Raw genomic sequence first — 23,688 nt, forward strand, 5'->3', positions numbered from 1 at the left:
AATGAAATGCATCAAATTCTCAGTACGTTTTACAACAAATACTGAGTGTGATCCGAGTGTTTCTTCATATGAACTTTCTTCAAAGCCTTTTAAGTTCAAAGCTTTTTTTTCAGTTCTCTTAGTGGTGAGTCTTGAGGTTATCATCAAACAGGTCAAGCTGCATAGACTGTCACCTGAATGGTACCGGGCCACAGCAAAGTGGTCCAAAGTTGAGCTTTTTGTTGTGAAACAGATGCCTGTGTGTAATCAGCCTGAAGATGAATTTTTTCTTTTGAGGCTTCTCTTAGTTCTGTAGGCACTATAGGTGTGGAAACAAGGAAGTGTGTGCTAGCTACAACTGAATCTATGTGGCCAGAAGAGATGCTAACACACTGCAGAAAAGATCACATCTGAAAGTGAGCCATGGCAAGGATGATACCTTATGTGCAAGTCTGGCACAGACACCAGGCATGAACCTGAGACCTTTGCAAATTAGACAGATAAAGATCACAGGGCAATCTTTGGGTCAGCCATGGCTGTATGTGTAGACACACTGGCTCAGACTAGGACCCTGTAGCCCTGGTAGTAATGCACATTAAATGAATGGGAATAAAAAAACCCATAACAGAAGACCCAAAGCTCACAGTAACATGCAAACAGGCTTTCTACATTCATATATTCAGTTTGTGCCTGCCCTTACCACCACTGGAGATGTAAAATAGCTGGTTGGAATGCAAAGCAGCTAATTGATCATATACATTACAAGTACAAGGCATTTATGTTTCCGAAGCAGCCGTATGTGTAAAACAAGCCCACGTGCTATGTCCTACATGTCCTTTGTGTTGTCTTGAAAACTCTGCCCATTTAGTAGTCTTTTGATTTTTTGAGAAAAGGATTAAAAATCCAGATTTTGTTACTCTTCAGTTGCAATTATGACTTGGTATTATTTATTTTAGATTACTGTATAAGTCTTTGACTGTAGTCCAAGATGCAGTAATGATCTAAAATATTTAACATTCTCTGTAGATACTTGTTCCATAAACTCCAAGCCCTGAAAAGCAGGGATTGTGTCTTCACTGTGTACATAACACACTTCAAAGAAAATAGGCCCAGGTGAAATCTCCATTTGAAGTTCAGCCATGATGGTAAAAGGGGAAAAATGGGGAAGAATCCCATAGGTAAATATGCCAAAAGAGATCCACCCTTTTGGACATGCCAGGAGGAGCTGCACTGAGCTTGTCTCAGCTAGAAGTCACTCTTAGACTTTGCATAGCTTACAGGTGGAGTCATGGCTTAGTAGTTTCAGTCTGTTTTGTCCTAGACGTTGTTGTTGTGTTTTGTGCAGAGTGCATGGCTTTACCAGCAGGAGGGCTGGGGGACCCTTCCCCTATGGATGCCCCCTTCTCCCATAGATCCCTTTCTCTTATAGGCTCTCCTTCCACGCCCCCTTAGTTCACTTCAGAGTTGTGTCCATGAGCAACTGTTCAAATTGATATCAGAACAATAGCTCTGATTGTATTACTTCAGGATTCAGTCACTTTCTCTGTACCCCTTATTTGCCTTTCCTGTGTTTGGAATTTTCATGTCATTTAATATAAGCTGTTCTTGAAAGATTCTGGTTCAAAGAAAAGAGAAACTTTTTATATGGTTGTTAAGATTCATTGTGTTGAATGTGAAAATGGGGATCAGAGTAATTTATTTTCAGAGCACACCTGTAGTGCAATAAAATAATTCACATAGAGTGCACTATAGTGTTCAAGGTTCAAGGATTTGTAAATATGTTTTTTCTGTAATGCTGGATTTTCTCCACAGGCAGGTTATGGCTCCTTGCTCTTTCCATTACCCCTGTTTACTCAGAGTGGTCAGGTGGCCATGGAAGAGAAGAGCAGAGCAAATGACCTGCTTCTATTACCAACTTGCTGGGTTGCGGCTCAGCCAAAGCTCCTTGGGACTCCAGTGAGAGCTTTAACTAAGAGAGGCCTTCAGGGTTTGGTCTTAAAATACCACCTGATATAATGAATGTTGGTGAATTATTTTTTTAAATGCATTAATCCCTTCTAATAGGACTCTCTGTAGAAGGAATTTTGCTGAACACCAGTGCACAACTATATCTAATTGTGCTGGCTGTGTAAAGTGTTATTTGCATAGTGCTATAACTCCAGAGACAGCTCCTCTTCAGGGGAACAGAATAGGGTTGTGTGTACAGATACCTGCCATGCAGACAAAGACATGTATGTGTGTATGTCTATAAAAGTACATGTGATTATATACTCAGTGTTTCATCCGTGCTTTAATTTATAATGTGCCATGACATAGTAGAGGGAAAGATCTCAGGGATTTTTTTATTTTATTTTCCAAAATATCAGCTCAGAATCCCTTTTAATATGGTTTCCAGAGGAAATGAGGATTTTGTGGTAATTCTGTGTTTTGGCTTTTACATATGGCCTGTAACAATCTTTCAGTTTCATCACCAGTTTTAATTAAATTTGATATGGGGGTAGAAGTTCAAGAGATATGAAGTTTTTACAAGATTAATGAAAACTGGCTGCCAAGTACAGAAGGAAAATCCATTAATACTCGATCTGAAAGAAAGAGTGACGCTTGAGCTCACTGCTTTGAGACAATGAGATATTATGAATGCCCCAACCGTGGGAAAAACTTCAATCAGCACTCACATCTTACTAGACACTAGAGAATTCAACCACAAGATACACATTCATAGGAAACCAGGCTTCATTAGTTCCACAATTCACTTTGATACATGGAATATAATTAAAAGAAAACTGAACATCTTATGTGTCCTTCCCCTTGAGGTTTCACACCCTTTAACCAGGTTTGTCTGTACACCAGGGAGATTTGAGCGTTTGGCCCTGGACTAATGAGGAACGCGCTGTTTCCAATATCCTGACTCAAAATCCATTCAAGCATGGGGTGAGCCACCTCTATAAGCATAAATCTACCATGGATTTTTAGCAAAGAAAGGTATATACAGGATGACATGAAGAAAATCCCAGTTTAGTTTTCATACAGAAAATATTGTTGAACATAATGCTGTATGCTTCCAAGGAAAGGTGTGGAAGTTGTTAGTAGGACTTTGTAATCCTCCTGAACAAAGTGCTAGAATGATTTCCAAAGAAGGAACACCCTTGCATTAAGATAAAGAAGGTGACCTGAAAATTTTAAAGACACTGAAAAACCTGTTCCTTCAGTAATACACAACTTTGGCAAAGTTTAAGTTAAAGCTAAATCCAGTCCTCCTTCTGGATTTACATTATGACATTAATCCTTCTGTGATTAATGTCATATTGTAAATTCTCCTTCTTAGGCACAATTGTTCCTACAGGTGATACTAGAAATTAGTTAAGTTATTGAGGTTGAGATAATTTATTTAGCTTCCAAAACTGGAATTATGGATTGATTAAATTGTAAAGGAAGTTCCATGGACATTATTTGAAAATAATATTAATATTTTTCAGGGATATGGTGAAGAACAATTGTCTGCTAGACTATGACAGGGAAAGGACATTTTAAAGGAAAATAACTAAAATCCAGATCTCGGGAAGAGGCTGTCAGGAATTTCCTTTTCAGATCTCTAATGTGCATTGCTTTGAGTTACTGCTGGGGTGGAAAAACTATGCAAGACACATGATTTGGTTTATTTAATTTTACACAGCTTCAGTTGCCGATTAAAAGTTTCATAGGATTTTTTGGTTTGAAAATTCACCTTATTAGTTATGAAGAAGAAAAGATTAACTGAATTTTCAGGACAAAATTACACAGAAATAATTTCAGTTCATATGCACGTTTTCCCAGACATACTTGTAAGCACAAATTATTAAATCTGTGTAGAATTCCAGAAACTACAGAAATTTTGGAATACAAAACGACATAACACAGTACTTTTAATTCTGAGATAGCTTCTGAAAATGTGAATTCAGATGAATGGATTTAAGTTACAAAGTGCATATTATAATTTTTTAAAAATAAGCAAATATAATGACTAAGTTTCTAAGTGTGTTTTCCTAATCCCCAATTTTTATTGTTTTCCCAGAATAGCTGGTATTTTACCTCACCTCTATTTGATACTATAATAAGGTCTTTTTCATGAATATTTCATTCATTCATACCTAATTGTCTTTAATGACTGAAGCTAAATTTAAAGATATAACTTGATACATCATCAACCTTTACAGCCTCAGAAGTGTATGTATTGACTGTCAAACATACATTATTGCTTAAAAGTTCTTATGCATCAAGTATATAATTTGTATACGCTATAGGCTGAACATATTTATAATCATGAGATTGAATACAAATGCTTCCTCACACCTTTTCACTCATAATACTTAGTTGCTTGACTTTTACACGGGGCTGAAAAAAAGTCTTCTAACTTGTATAAATGTACTGACTGATGTGATAATCATCTTTCATTTGGCCAGAATGGGACAAGAAGTATCTCAATTGTTAATGTTTTATAGCCCGATATATCTACTATGAGAAATTAAATCCTCCTTGCTGGTGGTCACTGAATCACAGATTGGCTAGAATTAGAAGTGGAAAGTCACTGATAAATCATCCATGGTTTGATTTTTGCCATTCTGTGTAGCTACCAAAAAAAACCACACAAAAACTAAACTAATTTAAGTATAAAGCACCATTCTCTGTGATAAACTTCCTTAAACTTCCTAAGGCTTTGGCTTTTTAAGCAATTCTCTCTCTCTCAAACCTCTCCCCCTTTCCTTCTCTAAATACATAGGGGGGTAGGGGGGGTGCAGGGAGGAGGGGAGAAAAAAGAGATACTTGTAAGTTTTAAGTTACGTGATTTATTTTAAATGACAGAGGAAAATACCAATCCAGGTAATTTTCAGACTGCTCCTTTAAAACCAAGGCTCTAAGTGTTTCTATTGACTCCTTCTCTTTTACCAATAAGGTTGCTGGCATGAACTTATAGGGGGTACAGGTGTGCTCTGAGTGGATGTTTTTTCACTGCCCTCAGTGGATAAACAGCCAAGACCAGTGACTTTACCCTTCACAAGTCTATTTTGTATTTCATAACTTTTTAATTCTAGGGTGAAGTCTAGTTGCATGCACATGCCAACCTGATGTCTAATGTCTGTAATGTTTTTACAGACTTTGTGGCTTTCAATATTTTTGAACAGGGGTTTGGTTTTCTTTTTTTTTTCCTCTGTGTATATAAGAATTACAATCCAAAGTCTTTGTAATGTTTAACAAATTACTTTCCCAATGTCCTCGCAAAGATCTTTGGTTATTATGTATATTTTTAAGCTTTACAACTTCACACCACTGAAAGATAATGTAGAACACCAAGAATACCCATCACTAAGGAATTTTGTATACTTTCATTGGAATGATTAAACATGGGATAAATGTAACATTTTCCTAGAATGTCATACAAGTAAGTTTTTTGTTTTTAAAGTATAAAAAAGTAAAGGACAATTTTACTCATGGTGCTAATGCTAAGATACATGGAAAGGAAAGTTTGCATAAAAGAGGGAATGCTGTCTTGTGGGTAGTGTCGCACAAAAATATTGATTCTGTTACAACAATGGCTGTCTCATTTACAAGATCGTTGACCATCTGATTTTTTTGGTGGGTTGAAATGTATGATCTGTGATATTTGTTACCAAGCAGTGTTATAGACACTGCTGACACAGATCTGATAAGAAACTGGGTCAGCTGACAAGATATTCCTTGTAAGGCTACCTCCCTGTAACATTATGTGTATCCTTCTGTGTGAAGGATTTTCTGAGCATGGCTTGTAGTCTACCATATAGTTTCATTTGCAATTATTAGAAAGTTCTTTCTCTCTCCTAAAAGAAAAAAAAAAAAAGAAAAAAGGACTTGTTTAAGTCACATTTCTCTTTAAAGCAGAAAAAAAAAGTAAAACTATTTAGTATTTCATTTCTCAAAGCTTGGCAGTTTTCATGTATTGCTCTGTCAGGAGCCTTGTCTTTTCATTCGGCTTCTTTTCTGATTACAGATTATTCATTTATGGATGGGCAGCTGTAGAAACTTGCTTCTTGCGTATGCAAATTAATCATGGTAATGTTTATCATAAGGAGATTTTGTGGCAGTGGAAAAGGGGTTGTGTCAACATGTTCTTGATTTCAGTTGTATCTTCTTCTACAAATGGAATTGGCCTCCTTGCTTCACCTTCAGTGGATTCTTTTTTTTTTTTAACATTTACCTCTTGGACTAGACACCGCTCACTAAGCAAGCTGTTTGATTCACTTACAGATCATGATTTTGGAAGGAGCTGGCAGAATGAGTATCAATTCCAGCAGCAATCTACTCCACCAGCAGCCTTCCTGGACAGACGGATATTCCACATGCAATGGTAGGAGGAATTCAACTGCTCGTAGCTGTATTCTTTTTTGGGAGGCTGGGGGAAAGGGGCTGCTACACCTTTAAGCATGTACGAGCATTATTTTTCAGTAGTACTAATTTACCAGATTTCACTTCTGGTAAGAAAAAATTTTCATTTGTTTACTTCATTTGTAAAAAGCTGAACTTGCAATAGGGACCAGTTTATTTTTCATTTTCTTACTGACTGTCTTTCTTAAAATTTAAAAGTGCCAGAAGTTCTCACTTCTCAGTCCAGAATTCTTTCCCTCATACCTTTACCCCTCGTGCTTCCTCTAAACCAACATTACTGTTTAATGCTAATCACCCCTCTGGCTTTCCAGGGGAATAGTATTTTTGGTCCTTTTCTGTATTTGCTTTTTCAGTTCAAATTACTAGATAGCTTTCTAATTAGACTGGCATTAGAGCACTAGGTAACTTGTGGCTTGTGATTTTTTTTCTTTTTTTCTCCTTACTGTTTTCTGATTATATATTTGGATATATAAAAATGTATTTATATATATTCTCTCAGTATAAAAATATATATAAACCTGTATCTCTATAGGTGCTTGACATAATTTTAGAATTCTTTTCATTATTTAGTGGACAGGCAAAACTCAAAATCTAAGCGGACAATCATATGCTGCTCTTGTCCTTCTGATCCAAATAGTACTACAACAAAACTTACAATTAAAGTTCCCACTTAATGAAATGCTTATTTTTTAAATGTGTAATTTATAAATACACAGGAATATACATCAACATGTGCTTAATAATTGTACTTGTTTTTCTGTAAAAGTGTCATAGAAAAAATGTCATGTCTGAGTTTTACTTTTCCACAGGATTTCGTGGAGGGAAATGGTGGGGGTCTATATCAAATTTCCAGGGTGAAACTCCTCAGGATTTACGTAGGTTTTAGAGGGATAGGAAACTCAAATCTCAGACCAGCCTGTGCAATAATTCACTACTACATTTACTTTTACCTAAGCTACTTTCTTCTCTCACTTAGGTATCTTTGCTAACATTAAGATTCGTGTGGCCTTTGAAATCACTTTACTCTTCTGAAGTAATAAAAATACAAATCAACCTCCTTTTCAGGGGGTATTTGACAGCTTCAGCAAACCTTTTTTCTCTGATATACCACACTTTAAATAATTTCCACACTCATTCCCCAAATCCTTCAATGGGAGGATGAGGATCAGTCCTGCAAACTCCCTAAATTACTTACACAAGCCCTGTTGGCTAATATTGATAAAGAAAGCTAAATAACTGTGGGGATTGTTTTTGTGTTACCTGGAAACTCTGTCCTGTACCTCCTGTGAAGAGACCTGAGGTCTAGTGCACCTGAGTTAAGGTGATTTCCTAAAATGTGCCAATTCTGATGCTTGTGGTCCTTTAGCAATATCCACTGTTGTCAGTATTTATCACTGTGTGGTTAATTTTTTTTCTAGAGGAGATGGGAACAGACTGGTGTCATATCCTGGAGTGAGGTCCCTGCAGAGCTAGGCCATGGCAGTCTCTCCTCCTTCTGTAATCTCATTCCCTCAGCCTTACACCCTTCTTGCACTTGTGAACATTTTATCTCACTGTCACCTCTGTCTGGCATAGTCCATTTTCCTCCTTTCCCAGGGAATAAATTGCACTGAACTCTGTGAGGACAGACCAAAGCAATCCTGCCTTTGCTCTTATCTTACATAATGATCCTATCCCATGTACAATTTCTTCCATTTGCACATGCAAATTATTGTCATGCAATGACATTCAACTGAGAGCAGTTTAAGAGATTGCCAAGAAAAGACTCAGACATTCTAACAAGAAAATTAGGCAGCTTCCATAGCTAAAGATGAGCTTTACAACTGCATTCAGAAACCACCTTACAGGACTACAGCAATAATCGGCACCATCAGAATGCCAAATCTGTCATGAAAACTTGGCCCACACTGATAGGCTTTTACTGTGGAGCAGTATGAGAGTGCTTTTAACCTTCTTTTTCCTAACCCCACAATTAATAGTTAGCCCCTACTAAGCTCTTATTCAAAGAAAGTTTCCACGTCACCTTATGAGAGTTTTGCAAGGCTTTCCCATCATTTTCTGATGCAATAAAATAATTTTCCCACACATTCCTTTTCAACAGTATTTCTGTAAAGTATCTTCCCTCAGAGAATTTAGGTGTATTTAGCTAACATTAATAAGTTAGTTCCTCCAAATCAATCAGCCAAGAGGTGTGAATGAAATAGTGCCTAATTTTGAGTTGGAAATCTGAGGCCAAAACCTTCACAATATCTTCTCCAGCAATAGCTACTGAGCCAATGTTAAGGACTGAGAAACGCATCTAGATCTGCAGACTTCCAGGACATGCAATTTGGCTATAGATCTTATTGTTGATGACTGTTATGCTATCAGAGACAGTAAATTTGTGGTTTTTTTCTTTTCCAGTATCCAGTAGCTTCTATGGAACCCAGTGGCACGAAATACACCCTCAGTACTGGACTAAGTTTCAAGTCTGGGAGTGGCTGCAGCACCTCCTTGATACCAACCAACTGGATGCCAACTGCATACCTTTCCAGGAGTTTGATATCAATGGGGAACATCTGTGTAGTATGAGCCTGCAGGAATTCACTCAGGCAGCTGGGACAGCAGGACAACTGCTTTACAGCAACCTCCAGCACCTAAAATGGAATGGTAAATAGATATTAGAGAGAGACACGTGCATATTAGTCTGAATTCTGAGATCTTCAGAAGTCATTTATGTTCCCTAGAAGCTTGCCTGGCAGATTATACTTGCTATATTTGCTATTCTGCTTATAGCTCATTTATGGTATTGCTAAATTTCTTGGATATTACTTAAGGCAGAAATCTGAAGGATGAAGAAGGGAGGGAATGTTTCCCACTCCAAAATCAGCCCTCTGGCTCAGGTGTAGAAGTTGCTGCTTGGAGCTAAGACATTTAATTCCTCTGTGCTCATTCTCATACTTCCTATCTGCCAATTTGCTTTCTTGCAGGTCAGTGTGGAAGTGACATGTACCAATCTCATAATGTCATTGTGAAGACAGAGCAAACAGGTGAGTAGCAGTTGGGTAAATTGTCTTTTGAAAAGAGGGGACCTCTCATCTAAGGGAGACAAATCAAAGTGGCTTTAAATAAAATGGAAAGTGTATCATGCAGAATTAAAGAAGTAATACAAATGTCAGTCAGTGCCTCCTTCTGAAGTTTCGTGTAATACTACATGCATACTACATGGCCACTTTTCCTGGGAGACCTCTGCAGTATTAGCAGTCTACATGGATGTTCAGAATTGGAATAGTTTGAGGTGCTCCATGGAGGCAGCTTTGTAGAGGACTTCTTTCTATGCTTTATTCAGCAGATTTCAAAACAAATATTTTAATAATATGTTCCGTTGAAAAAAAAATGAAGAAAGAAAGGAAGAAAAAATATTTTGGTGTGAAATGCTGTTAATGTTTGAAGCACAAGGAGATTCCCAAAAAACAGCTTGGAGAGAAAACAAAATGTTACATTTTAATTTCTTCACTGGTTTCAACAAAAATGAAATTCAGGCAGCAGTTTGGTTTGATCAAATCTGCATTTTTGCTGTTGCAATTCTTTTTCTGAGTGTGTTTATAGCTAGATCCCTTTTCTCCCAGGGCTTTGTTTAACTGAGAAAAGAACTTCAGCTTGATTCAACTGTCCTCTTCAGGCGCAATTATTTTCCTTGTTCCTTTGCCAGATCACGCCTGCCCATATCCACACACTATCCCAGTAGTCCCAGCCTTTTTGTATGTAGGTGTGCCCATGAGCCACATTTGATATCTCCTGGCAGAACAAAATCTGTTGCATGTGGTGTCTCCAACAAATACTGTCAGCCTGTTTATCCACTTAACCGATTGGAGCCCAGCTTCTCCAGCCAGGAACATTACCCACATTCTCCTTGCAGCAGTCAAGGATTGCAATCTGCAATCCACTCTTGGTATGGAAGATGTGCATGAGGCAGCCTTGCTGCTTTCCATAGAGGTAACTCCAGTAATCCTTTAAATCCTGATTTATGAGATCCTGGTATAATATTATTTCCTCCTCCTACGAGAGATGAGGGCAAAGCACCTCAGCTGCACATCTTGGAAAGGACTAACTGGCAGGCAGTTCTCCTGGATGTGCTGAATCGGGAACGGCCTGGTGGGGCTCTGGTGGTGCCAACCATGGCCAGTGCAAGTGGGTTAAGTTTCTGCATGTGGAGGAGCAGAAATTGTGGATTAGAGATGCTGGGAAAGTTACTCCTTGTGAGGCAGCAGGGACAGGGCTGGTGGTTTTGAGGGGAAACTCGTCTCACTCCAGTAACCCATCACAGCTGCAAAGACATGGGTACTGAAAAAGACCAAAATGAACAAAGGTGAACACTCTCCCCATGTTCTGGCTGGGTAAGGCCTGTTTTCAGAGGCAACATTAGGCAGATCAGGTGTCCAAGCAAGCAAAGGGTGTGTGCTATTGTAGGAACGCAAGCTCTGGGTGCCCAAACATGCAGCTATTAGTTAGCATGCCTGCGAAATTCCTATGTCATAAGTGGTAACTTGGCCAAACATGATTATTTAGCTGTAACTCATTTTGGGGTTTTTGATTTCATTTATATGAACATGAAAAAAATTAGTTTTAACCTAGATTTGAACCTTATATCTCATCCCTTCTGACCTGGTTTCAAAAGAAAAACATTTTTAAGGTTTCTGACCTTAAAAATGCACTGTGAAGGAAGTAATTTCCAGACTAGTGTACAGGTCATAAAAACAGTACTTCTGTTCTGCTTATATTGATCCATATGACCAGAAGGTCATTAAAAATTATTCCTCTTTAATCATGAAGGTGGTTTTTGGGTTAAGGATGGGGACTTAGTGTGCCTGGAATAAAACGGCCCTTCATCTAGGATTAGGCTTTGATGTTTCTCACTATGTGCTTAAACAACAAGCTGTGTTTCAGAGAGGACTTTCAAGTTCTACCATTATAGAAATAAATTCTCATCATAAGCATCCTTTTTTTTGACTAGATATTTGAAAACACTTTCATCTTGGTGGCTCCAACGCACTGTCATAATCATCAGGGGCCGAGAGTTCAGGACTGGATTGGGTGGAGTTAGAGTTGATCTGGCAGGAAAAGGAAGAGCATACTACATTATTTCTAAAAATCAGTGCTTTGTGTAAATACATTTGCCTGAATATGCAAAACTTCATGTATAATTTGAGTGAAAGGAAATAATTTTGTACATAGCCCCTTCACTTCTTGGTTCCCTTGACAGTTTTGTTGTTTTTTTTTTTTTTTTTCACATTTTGAATTCTTTCAGTGCTCAGTATTTACCTCTGTGCTGAGAAATGTTCTTTTAGTGATCAATTGTTTTTTTTTGTCCTTTACCTTCAGATCCATCCTTAATGGTATCCTGGAAAGAAGAGAATTATCTTTATGACAGTGGCTATGGTAGCACAGTAGGTAACTAACATCACAATACTTCATGCATTGTGAGATGGCTTTATTGTTGTCTGAGGCTATTAGTTTAAATCTCTTCCTTTTAATTCCCAGAGTTATTGGACAGTAAAACATTCTGTCGTGCTCAGATTTCCATGATGACACCTAGTCACCAATCTTCTGGTAAGAAACTTGTAATTGTTTGTCACTTGTCCCAGAGCTACCGACATGTAATAGTCTCTGTGGTCTTCTGTTGTAGGATTGCATCTGAGCCTCTAGTAATTTTAAGCCAAGCAATGATGGTTCTGACAGATTTATTAGCTGTCATTATTACAATAGCTTTCTTTAAAGAAATGCTTCTGTCTTCTGTCTGTCAGGAAGAAGATGATCAAATAATCTGTAATCTCTACATATCTTTTAAAGTGACTGAGTCAAAGGGGTAAACATGAGTGTCAGAGAGACAAGACATTCCAGCTACACCACGCTTTTCTGTGGTGCAGCACACGGGGCAAACGAGTGCCCCATTCCTCCCCACAGCGGCCGTGCTCCCCAGTGGGCCGTGATTCATGCTGAGCTGGCTGCTGGCTTTGGGGCCAGGCTGGGGCTGGCCTGGGGCGGCTGTGGGGCGGACACCGAGCCCTGTGCCCAAATGGCCGGCACAAGGGCTTCCTCCTGCCGCCCCTCTGAGCCGACAGCGGGGTGCTCACCGAGCCCCCCTGCCTTCCGTGAGGGAGAGCTCAAATCCGCCTGCCGAGGGGCGGGAGACAGCGAACCTGTTTGCCGTAGTGCTGGTCCAAGTGCAGTCTGAGCACACGTGGCAAAGGCCCTGTGGGCCCTGTCCAGGGGCTGCCACCGGGACGGGGCAGGAGAGCAGGGCAGGGGACAAGAGTGAAGCAGAGGCGGCAGGGGAGCGAGAAAGCGGGGAGGAAAGGCGCGTTCTTCTTTGGAGGCTGTTAAGCAGAGATCTGAGGGAGAAGGCACTGGAAGTCCTGGAGGAGAAGAAAGGAGATGCCTTGCTGTAGACCAGCCTTGCATTGGGGGCAGCCCTTGTGCTTCTGCCTGTGGGCAGCGGCCCCAGCCCCGTGCCTGCCATCCCTGCTCCTCCAGCCTCCTGAGCTGGATTGGCCAAGTGACATACGGTTTAACTAATGCACTCATGCACTCAGCTACGAATTAACAAAAAAATTAAAAAAAAAAAAAAAAAAAAGGAAAGAGGGAGAAAACTTGACCAGAAGAAGAAAACCACCAAACCTTAAAAAACCCCAACCAAACACCCTGTTTGCTTTCTCCACTGCCTCCACCCACTCTCGCAAGATGGCTACGAGGATTTCAGGGCTCGCTGACAGGGCTGGGGACCTGTCCAGATCCCGGCACGGTGTGTTTATCTGCTGACTGCTTAAGCCTAGAGCTAAGGTGGCACGCCAAGGGCACAGCCTCCTGTAAAAACTAAATTTGTATATCCCGTAAAAAAATGGCTCATTCCTGAATCATATGCAAATAATGTGTAACCTTTTGTCAAAAGTTTTGCAAGACGGCTTTGTTGAAACTGCATCATAACTCTTTTCATCTGTCAGGCCCCAGCCTCCTAACATGGCATGTTTGAAACCAGTCTCCATGTAGGAGCTGTGGCAGAGCAGGAGGCTATTTACACAGCTGAAATCCAGAATAAATCACTGGCTAGGCAGAAGGCAACTGAACTTCCAAGAATAAATTTCCAGCTAAGTGGAGCATAACAAACATTTGCAAGCAAATTGTAGGATTTTAAAATGAGAAGGATTTATATGAGGGCAAATAAAGAACTGGGTCCTGCAGTTGTTACCTGGAGTTCCCACAGGCTTTTAATAACATATGGGGAATCATAATCTGAAGAAAGGCAGTGAAATAAGCCTCATTTTACTTCCCCCCTCCAAGCTGAGTGAGGTTCAGGCTAGTTCCTGCTCTTTGAGAGTGGGAAGGCAAAATGACTCAGAGCACGTTTGCTGCTTGGGGGACAAGGACAGTAATTTATCAGACTTAGAATAGCAGAGGTTAGGCCTATCCCCACGGTCTTGTTCAGTTTGTTTCCAGTTATGTATGAATAAAGCAAGTGTGTGAATAAGTTTGCATCTACCTTTTCACATGCAGTTATTGCAGTAGCTTGTGCAAATCTGACAAGTTTCTATGCAAATAAATATTTCCTATGAGTCATTTTCCCATGCAAATGCCTGGTTTCCATGAAAAGTATGATAATTGTGCATTCATAGAAGCTGGGAAAACATGCGTGGGACCTTAGGCTTTGCTTTGTGGGATTCAGGGACAAGGTATGCTGAAAAGCAAACACAGAAGGGGCTCCCTCTCAGGTCTATCCCATAGATTTTGTGAGACTTAGAGCAATCAGATGAAAGCTATTCATTAAGCACAAGAGCAGAGCCAGGCTGTGGTGGTTTGGGGGTGGGAGGGTTGAACGTGCAGACTGCGAGGTAGGTTACAGTCATGAACAGGCGGAACTTCTTTTTTTTTCATTTCTGAAGAAATGCTTGTGCCAGAAATCCTATTTCTCCTCTGGCTGGCTGCAGGTGATAAAGTACAATTGATGAGAAATGGCTTGTTCCTATGGCTCTGAGCCACGGAAAAATATATGCTTGTCCTGCTGCCAAAAACTCCTACCAGTGGAGCCCCTTTCCCCCACTCTGCCCCCCTAAACAACAGCGCTTTGCCAGTTCATTATGTTTTAGTCAGGTAGGTGTTCTGTGCATTGGTACCAGTGCATACATTTCCCATTAGATCATCTCTTCAGAAACAAATAAGCCCCCAAAGATACATGCTTCAGCAAAGACTAAGATAATGGGACAATTCAGGATTCCTTTTACAGATGTGATCATCCTATTTTTCTCTCTCTCACACACAATATGAGGTGAGGTATTTGTTAATCAAATTTAGCTTTCAAAAGCCAAATGTTTACCTCTGCATTCATTCTTTATTCATCAGTGGTCTCTTTGAGAAGTGTGCTGATTAACATATAGTACAGAAAACAAAACTCTCCCTCCTCACTTAGATTACCTTCTGAAAAGTGATTATCTTTAGAAGAGATATTTGGGTTTTTTTGTGGTTTTATTTCTTTCAACATGCTAGTCAATGGAAAGCCTTTAATCAAATTTACAAATAGACTTCATTTTCCTTCTCTGCAGACTCTTCAGATGCAAAAAAATCGCAAGATCATACCCCAAAGTCCCACACCAAGAAGCACAGTAAGTCGACATCCATGCTTATAAGGGTTGGTTAGTTTATTGAATGAAAAAGAAACAAATGAAAATCAGATCCTTTTTGGGAGGGAAGAGGAAGCATTTTGAACGCAAAACTCATTAAATCGTTACTGTGATTGAATTCTAAAAGGATCTGACTATCTAGTACTGCTTGTTTACGTCATTTTTGGACTCAATATTGTTAAACTTTTCAAATTGTTTTTATCAGTGAGGGCCTATAGGGAAGCAACCAGAAACCAATTTCCTTTGCCCTGTGTTGAGCTGGGCTGGTGGAGTGGAGTAAAGGAATGATGAGGAAGACCCAGGATTTAATCAGAAGGGCCTGTGCGTGGGCACAGTCATGCTCGTGCCTGTGCCTGCCAGGTGCAGCACACACCACAGACCCTGCTCAGCATCTTGCAGAACTTCTCACGCACGACATCACAAGCAAGCACCTGTGCCTCAATCTTGCCACCTTCTTATCCCCTGATATGACAGTCTCTCCACTCCCGTCACCTACATTTTCTGCAAGTTTTTATTGAACCTGACTCTGAAGACAGGATACCATAATTGTGATTTCTGTACATAGTTCCATTAACATACTTTACCAAGATTTTTTGATGCTGAAAATATCCTATGTATGTATTTTCCATCCTATTTAATTCTCTGATTATAATAGGAAAGCTTAGTATCGGTCTTTCACTGCATTTTGTGGTATTTGGGTTCATCCTGTTTCAATATGACTTCCAGATTGTCTCTTCCTGACTCTTCTTACTCTTGTTCTGTTGCTTTGCCCCAACAGAGTTCCTGAACTTTATATCTGTACACAAATATCTTGCTGGTGGGTTTTTTTGTGTGTGTGTGTATAAAAAGGTTGTTCATCAAAGGATTAGATAGGACTGGTCTGAAGAAAGACCTGTGGAGACCTGAGGTCTGTCAGCTTGTTCAGCTTGGAGAAGAGAAAGCTGAAGGTTGACACGTCCCAGTCCTCAGCTTCCTCAGGGAAGGCAGTGGAGGGGGAGGTGCTGATCTCTGTCTAGTGACCAGTGATAGGATCTGAGTAAATGGAGTGAAGGTGTGCCAGGGAAAGTTCAGACTGTACAATAGAGAAGGTTCTTCACCCAGAGGGTGGTCGTTCACTGGAACAGGCTCCCCAGGAAAGTGGTCACAGCACCAAGCCCGACAGAGTTCAAGAAGCATCTGGACAATGCTCTTAGTCATGTGCTTTAGTTCTAGGATGTCCTGCAAGGAGCAGGGAGTAAGACTTGATGATTTTTATAGGTCTGTTCCAACTTCAGATACTCTATGAGTCTAACATCTCATCAGTCACAGCCTGGGCATATAAAACAGGTGACATTGGCAGTCTGGGCTAATCCCCTTAATCTCCAGTTCCTCCAGTACTGCTCCATATCATGACCATAGGTTACTGATGTTTAGATAGGTTAGAGCCACAACATTTTAATGGGCCTAGAAAACAATTATAATAATAAAGAAAAATATTGGTTTAGTTGACTGAAATCTAATTCTACTTATACTGCACTGCATACCATTTTCAAGTTACATTCACATTTTTGACTAGCTTGTTTCCTTCTTAATTTGGTCTAATTGCATGCTTTTGAAGTCAGACCAAAGGACTGCTGTCTTTCTGGCTCACCTTGTCACTGTGTTTGTTATTCTTCATTTGTAAACTACTTCATCTGGCTTGGTGGATTTATTTAATTTTTTTTTTTGACCTGGACTTTCTGGTTCTATTTTTATAGTAACTGTGAGATGTATTTGTGCTTAAACTGAGAGGTCTACTTGTTGAACTTGGAATCTGTCTTTTCTACACTATGGTCAAACTTTTTGGTTACCTTTTTACAGACAATTTTGGCTGGCCAGTTTTGTCACTGTCCTTCTATCCACTCTACACCTTCTTACTTACTCATTCATACAGAATTGCAGTTCACCTCCTGTGCCTTCTGTCTGTATTTTAAATGCATGGAGGTTCGGTACCTGCTTCACAGTAATCTGACTGTTTCATGTGCCACACAATAATATCAGGTTACATGCTGTGCTGTAGACAGGGATCAGAGAAATGGCCAAATGAGATGAGGGGAGGGCCTAAACATGTTCTCTTTAGGGTAGGAACACTGCCAAAGGCAGAAGGAAGCAGTGGGTGGTTTGGACTCTGCTTCCCCTGGTTGCTGGGGCTCCTACTTGCCTGCCTGAGGCTGATGCTTACCTGCAGTCAAAAGGCTGCCAGTGTTTTTCACCTGTATATCTCTGAGGTGGGGGTCCTGTGCTCCAGAAACTATGGCCTGAGTGTTCACCCTCTGTAGATGGCATAAAAATTGCAAGCATGGCCCAGAGAGCTCTTGAGACAGTCCTTCCTGCCCTCTTTCTTTTTTCAGACCCTCGAGGAACTCATCTTTGGGAATTTATTAGAGATATTCTTCTCAATCCTGAGAAAAACCCAGGATTAATCAAGTGGGAAGACCGGTCAGAAGGTGTCTTCAGATTTTTAAAATCTGAAGCTGTGGCCCAGCTGTGGGGAAAGAAGAAAAACAACAGCAGCATGACTTATGAGAAACTCAGCCGGGCTATGAGGTGAGCTGATGTTGCTGAGGAAGACTGTGGCACATACACAAACCAACTGGATGGAGAATTTGTCTGACTTTTCAAATTGATTTGTCAACAGCAGAAGTTGCTTTCTTTGAAAGTCTATCACACTAATTTTGTAATAATTTGTGGCATTATATTATTTTCTTCTCCTGTTTCTCTAGAATATATGATATATATAACACAAATAATTGGTTTTATATATATAAATTCTGTTTGGCTCCATCCAAACAACCAATGTTGGAAGGGAACATGGTTGCAGAAACCTGAGAATTTTTAAATGGTCCAGTAATGGCTGGAAACCTTGTTGTTTCCAGCAGCATTCAGAAACTAGGCATTGTCCTAGGAAACTAGGACACATCCATTGTCTTAAAATCGGTGTTAGGATTTTCTTTCCTCTTTGATTTAACATTTTGAGAATTTTCCCATAATCTCTACAACTTCAAAATGTATTTTTAAAAGGGCTGCAGTTCTTTCCTGGCCTCATTTTTGGATCCTGGCTTATCTGGAAAAACCCCTATGAAATCTCATAAGAGTGTGTGATAAATCCAGCAGTATGCTTTGACCTGAAACACAGTGAAATTCAAACTCAGAAGCTAATTAATATAAAGGAAAAAGAAAACATCCATTTTTCCTTCTCTGTCACTCAATTATAATTATCTTGGATATTATATATATATCTCAATAGAAAATCAAGATTTTTTAAAACTAGCTAAGTGATTGTCTAATTGGCAGTGACCTTTTAGGACCATAGGTGAATTTACTCTTATATATTTTTCTGTTTTTATTTTAACAGATACTATTACAAAAGAGAAATCCTTGAGCGCGTGGATGGTCGGAGATTAGTATATAAATTTGGAAAGAATGCCCGTGGTTGGAGAGAAAATGAAAATTAAATATATAAAGAAAACATTTAAAACACATGGATGTAAATATTCAAAGACTATTTTCTTATATTTATGTATCAAACTGGGGTGAGAAAACAATTCTACTTCTGTCGGGAAGAAAGAACATTTTCATTATTGGTGTTAAAATTATTTTATTTGAAGTATGTCCTGTATGGGGAAAAAATGTACACAGTTTTCTGTGATATAAGTTAACATTATAGAAATATGATTATTTTTCCCTTTTTGTGAAGTTTTCCTCTTTTTTTTAAATCATACAGGCATAATGTGATTTATGAGTCATGTAAAGAAAGGGAAGGAGCTAAATATTAGGGCATTTAGGGAGGATGATAATCCACTTTGGAAGGCAACAATAAGTGGAGAAAACAGTAAAGCATCTCTGAGCCAAGTAGCCTTCTTCCATAGTCAAATGGTTTATAGCTTTCCTTGGCCAATACCACTTGTTCCTTCCCTCCTCTGATTTCTGAGTGTTTTAATACTTTTCTGGCTTTCAGCTGCTTTTCTTGAATTTGACAGTGGTTCCCTCTTCAGCTGGCTTATCCCAGCCACAAGAACAGTGTCTCTGCGAGGTGTCAGCATTTATTTGGAGAACCCATACTACCTCCACCACTGAGACCTTCTTTTGTGGGCAGACATTTAGGACCAGACCTTACTTGATACTCAGTGTCCTCCCCAACATCCAAAGAGCATTCAGCTCACCTCAGGAAAAAAGCTAATTTTTGTTAACTAATATCTTTGGGGTGAACCGCTGGAAGATTGTCGATCATGAGGACCAAAAGCTGTTGAAGTAAGATTGTTTTCTGACTGGGAAAACTTACTAAAAGGCACTGTTTTCCCAGTAGGAATGTAAATAATCCTGTCACCCTCTTGCACATCTAATTAAAGCTTTCAAATCTGTGCCATATGGAGCAGTGAGGAGGTGGGCAAGCAGAAGTTTTATTAATCCCTTGACATGAGGAAGTCTCCCCAGTTACTTCAAACTGGGTTCTCCTGGAATGTCCTTGGACAGACATTTTCAAAAAACCTTTGAGAAATGCAAAGCTAAACTGTGTGTAAAATATTAGTTCCCCTTGCTTTCCTCAAGTCTAACTCTGTACTGTACTTATATTTATCATTTGTGCTTGGGATTCATAGTTGGAGGAAAAACTCCATCAACATAAAGACACTGAGATTTTAGGGACATTCAGGCCTGGGTCAGTATTTCGGGTTCACCTCTAGCAGCGCTCTGCAGACATTGAGCATTCATTAGCAGCTTTTCCTTTCTCCAATTCACAAATGCTTTCTGCTGGCACTGAGCATATGCAGAACATAGGGAAATAAAAACTAGAGGCAGCACTTCACCAGGTCACTGAATACGTGAGATGTGGAAGCTGAGAAACAGGATTGTCTTGGTGATGTTAACAGAGGTGAAACTAAGATTAATTTCAAATCACTTTTTCAGGAAAATATTTTTCAAATCACTTTTTCACGGAAATTTGTAAATGATAACAAGGACTGAGAAGTCCAAGATTAAAAAAATAAAAATAAAAAACTGGAAAATCAAGAATATTAAATCTATCCAATATCTATTTCCTGAGGCATCTCCTGGGTTTGAATCCATATTAGTGTGAAATACAGCAAGATAGAACTGGAGGTTGCAGGATATTCCATTTTTGTTTGTCTTAAAAGGAAATAGAGATGAAACCAAGAGACAACAGAAGTATCAATATGAAGAGTATAAAATGTGCTTAGCAACAATTTGTAGTCAAACATGAGAGCCTAACTTGTTATCTACACATGTAGGGCATGTTAAACAATAGCACCACCTCCTACACTGTGTATACCAGAGCTGTCACCATCAATTAACCATACATGACAATTTTTACTTTTCATAACCTGGGTGGAGAGAGCTTCATCTTACTTACAAATCAAATAATAAGCCTGTGTACTTCAAAGCATTTTTTTTTCTCTCAGTCTATCTCTGTTTGGGTTGGTTTTTTTTTTCCACAACTGTGTGCTAGCCTTGCTTGCTTTTGCAAACTCAATAATTTCCTTTTTTAGCTTAATTTGCTACATTTCATTTCCTTTACCATCCTTTTGTAGTTCATATAACAAGGATCAGGCCACCAGATGAGAAGAGCACTTTCATTTTGCTCCCAAGACCATTTCTTCCCCCTACCTGATGGTTATTTTTACCCCTTTGCTTTATGCTCTTCACACCACCTCAACACCTTGGGTAAAAATCTGAGATCACTGGTACCCTCACAAATCTGCAATGCAGTTGTACCTTATCTTAGGTTAACATATATCTTATAGCAATGGATTGTAATACTTAATGAATTTGCTTTCTACCTGATCTCTCACAAAATTTCTGGGAGATAAAATGAACCTGTGATATATGCGTGTCACCACTTGGTTGCTGAGCAGCATCTCAACCTGCTTTTAAGGGTTTTGAAAGATAAAACTGTACTTAGAAGCATTCTGTATAAATTGAGGGAGTGGTTTACATTGGGGTGCAGTATAAATGGTCTTCCACTGCCACATCTTTCAGCACGTGGAAATCATACAAGTTTCTGTTTCCACCCTGCAGAACTTTGCAGTGTTGTACACCCTGCAGAACTTTGCAGTGCTGTAGGTATTTGTCATTCAGCATTACAATAGCACAAAGTTGGAATAGGAGCCAGCCAACATTTACTCTGTTTTACAAATCTTTGCCTAAGACAAACACAAAGGACTGTTTAAAATTACAGTTCTGCCAAGGACAGATGCAACCAACCAAAGAGTCTTTTTACCACACCTAAGCAAACGGAGAAAATGAAGAGATGAATTTTAATGTAAATTGCTATTTAAACAAAAAGCATTTCTGATTGCTCTTTTATTTTGTGTTTCAGAGGCTGAGCAATCATATTTTTAGACGTATCTTTTAAGTTAGCAGCTGCTGAACTGGTAGCACCATGTGTATAGATTTTTATTGTACCATAATTTTTCGTATGTATAAAGCTCTAGATAGGAAAGTATATTGTATTTATACAGTCACATGCAAATCACAATGTCAAAGGGTTGGCATAAGCACTCACAATATTTTCTGCACAAAATTAGAGCAACTTACTCTAAAAACATCCTGAGAAACTGTATCTAGGCTGTTGAACTACACAGACATTAAAATGTTTAGTTACATTTTCATGTTTCTTTCTGCAGCACATTGCATAATTCCTGCTTGCTTCTCACAGCATCATCTTCAATGTCTACGTGTGGAAACAAATCCAAGTTAGATATTTCACTATTGCCATTGTAAATCCCAGCTTGGAGACAATGTATTCACAAAATGGTTCTAAAGACTGTTCCTATTTTTGTGAATATGATAGAAATTCAAATAAAACACTCATGAAATTATTTGATGAATGTTTATTTCCCCTTTTTTATGTCTTGTGATTGGAAATTACTAATGTGAATTCTTTCAGTACTGAAGAATATTTTAATATTTATGAAAGCACTGCTGTAACTGCAACAAAATCCAATAGCTTAAATTTACTAATATGTTGAATACCTGATCTGTTGTGAAGATACTTGGTTTCCAAACCTGTTTTATGTCTCACAGGCCTCACCGAAATAATGGATTATGTCAACACAGCTAGATTGCCTTTCTTGTTTGGCTGCTAAACTTAACAAAGGCCTGACTTCAGCACTGATTTAACTTCAAGGTATTTTGAAGTGTGTGCAAGGGCTAGGCTGATTAAGGATGCCATTACTCAAAGCGAGCGTTTCCTTTACTGAAGCAGCTAAAGCTATGAAATCCTGTCCTTCATGATATTTTTCCGTCTAAGTGGTGGCTGTGAAAAGGGGACATCTCTCCTGATTTACTCTGCAGCTTGAGGTAAAAAAGTGAAAATGCCTACAGTTAAAAGCAAGTCAAGGCAGGCTCCTTGTCATTTGCAGTGTGGGGGCTGTGGCCGTGCCAGCTGGGTGCGAGGGTGCCGTGTGTGGCCAGCGAGGGGCCACCCTGTAGCCCCTGTGGTGCCCAGCTGGGTGTCCCGGGCTGGCAGCACGAGGTGGTGCAGAGCAGCCAGTCTGACACCGAGACCTGAGCCTGCTGCTGTGCCAGCACATCTGGAGCTGGGCTGGAGCCTGTCAGGAGCTTCACTGCAATAGGACAAGCCACACCATCATGCTCTATGTGTCATTTCAAGCAAGCAAGTGGTTCCCTGCCACTGAAATGATGCATGTGGGTGTTTAAGGATGGTGGATCTTGAAATGTTCCGTCTATATAATCAGCCTATATTTGAAATTGTAATTTCAAAGGGGATCCAATGTCCACATAAATAGGAGAATGAGTTTGAATTTTGAACACAATTACAAACCCCAGGTTAAGCGTGCAAAATCAGTGTCTCAAGGGTGGTTGTAGTTTGAGAACATGGGAGTCCCAAACTAGGTTTCAAAAGGAATTGGAACTAGATTTCAGGCAAGTTCAGACTGTGATTTAAAGAAGCACAGCTGGTTTTCCAGTAAATAGTTGAGACTTTTGTTTCAAGCAAGCTGAGGCCAATATTTGAGACAAACACAGAATATTATTTGGAAACATGCAAATGAGTACACGCCTCTTAAACTCTCCCCACCCCCCCGAAAAAAAAAAAAAAATTCAAGCAAATCAAAACTCTTCCTTGGTTGTCACTTAAAAGTGAGGAAAACTGCAGCTTTCAGCTGCAGTCTAAGGCCACATGAAATAAAAATTCAAGGCAAAAATCAGTTTATCAATCTTATGTAAATAGAGAATAAATAAGAGGAGTGCTGTAAACAGAGTCTACCTACATCTTAATGTAACATAAATTTGGATGCATGTTTGCATCAAGGTTAAGTGAGAATTGCTTCAGGTAAGTGAAATCTGTTACTAGCAAAAAAAGGAGGTGATTAAGAGTTACCAATACTAATAACTTTGAATAAATGTGATAGTTACAATAATTTGAAAGATAGGTTTCAATTCAAATCTATCTGGATTTTCAGTATTTTCTCCCTTGCTGATGAAGATTTGCACAATGCAGTCTAAGTCCTAAACTTCATGCAAGCCAAGAATTTTCTCCAACCACTGTGCTTTCCCCAGATATTTAGCTCCTTTAGTCACCTGAGTGTTAGAGAAAATAATAGGGAAAGAAACAAAGTAGGAGGAAGGGACTAAGTCAATGACCAAGTCTTAATGCACCAAGAGT

At 39.3% G+C, this 23,688-nt stretch overlaps 1 protein-coding gene across 1 annotated transcript in view; it reads left to right on the forward strand.

Moving 5' to 3' along the window:
• EHF (ETS homologous factor) overlaps nucleotides 1–21,880 on the forward strand; it is a 34,074-nt gene extending 12,194 nt beyond the window's left edge. Inside the window, exons 2-9 of the mRNA XM_085581686.1 lie at nucleotides 6,238–6,337; nucleotides 8,779–9,024; nucleotides 9,345–9,404; nucleotides 11,737–11,805; nucleotides 11,896–11,964; nucleotides 14,949–15,008; nucleotides 17,396–17,591; nucleotides 18,400–21,880. Coding sequence (XP_085437812.1) covers nucleotides 6,241–6,337; nucleotides 8,779–9,024; nucleotides 9,345–9,404; nucleotides 11,737–11,805; nucleotides 11,896–11,964; nucleotides 14,949–15,008; nucleotides 17,396–17,591; nucleotides 18,400–18,499 — 897 coding nt within the window. The 5' untranslated portion in view covers nucleotides 6,238–6,240 and the 3' untranslated portion in view covers nucleotides 18,500–21,880. The remainder of the gene's footprint in view (nucleotides 1–6,237; nucleotides 6,338–8,778; nucleotides 9,025–9,344; nucleotides 9,405–11,736; nucleotides 11,806–11,895; nucleotides 11,965–14,948; nucleotides 15,009–17,395; nucleotides 17,592–18,399) is intronic.
• The last annotated feature ends 1,808 nt before the right edge of the window (nucleotides 21,881–23,688 follow it).

This window comes from Lonchura striata, chromosome 5 (assembly GCF_050655825.1).
Source record: "Lonchura striata isolate lonStrDom1 chromosome 5, ASM5065582v1, whole genome shotgun sequence".
Classification (NCBI taxonomy): Eukaryota; Metazoa; Chordata; class Aves; order Passeriformes; family Estrildidae; genus Lonchura; species Lonchura striata.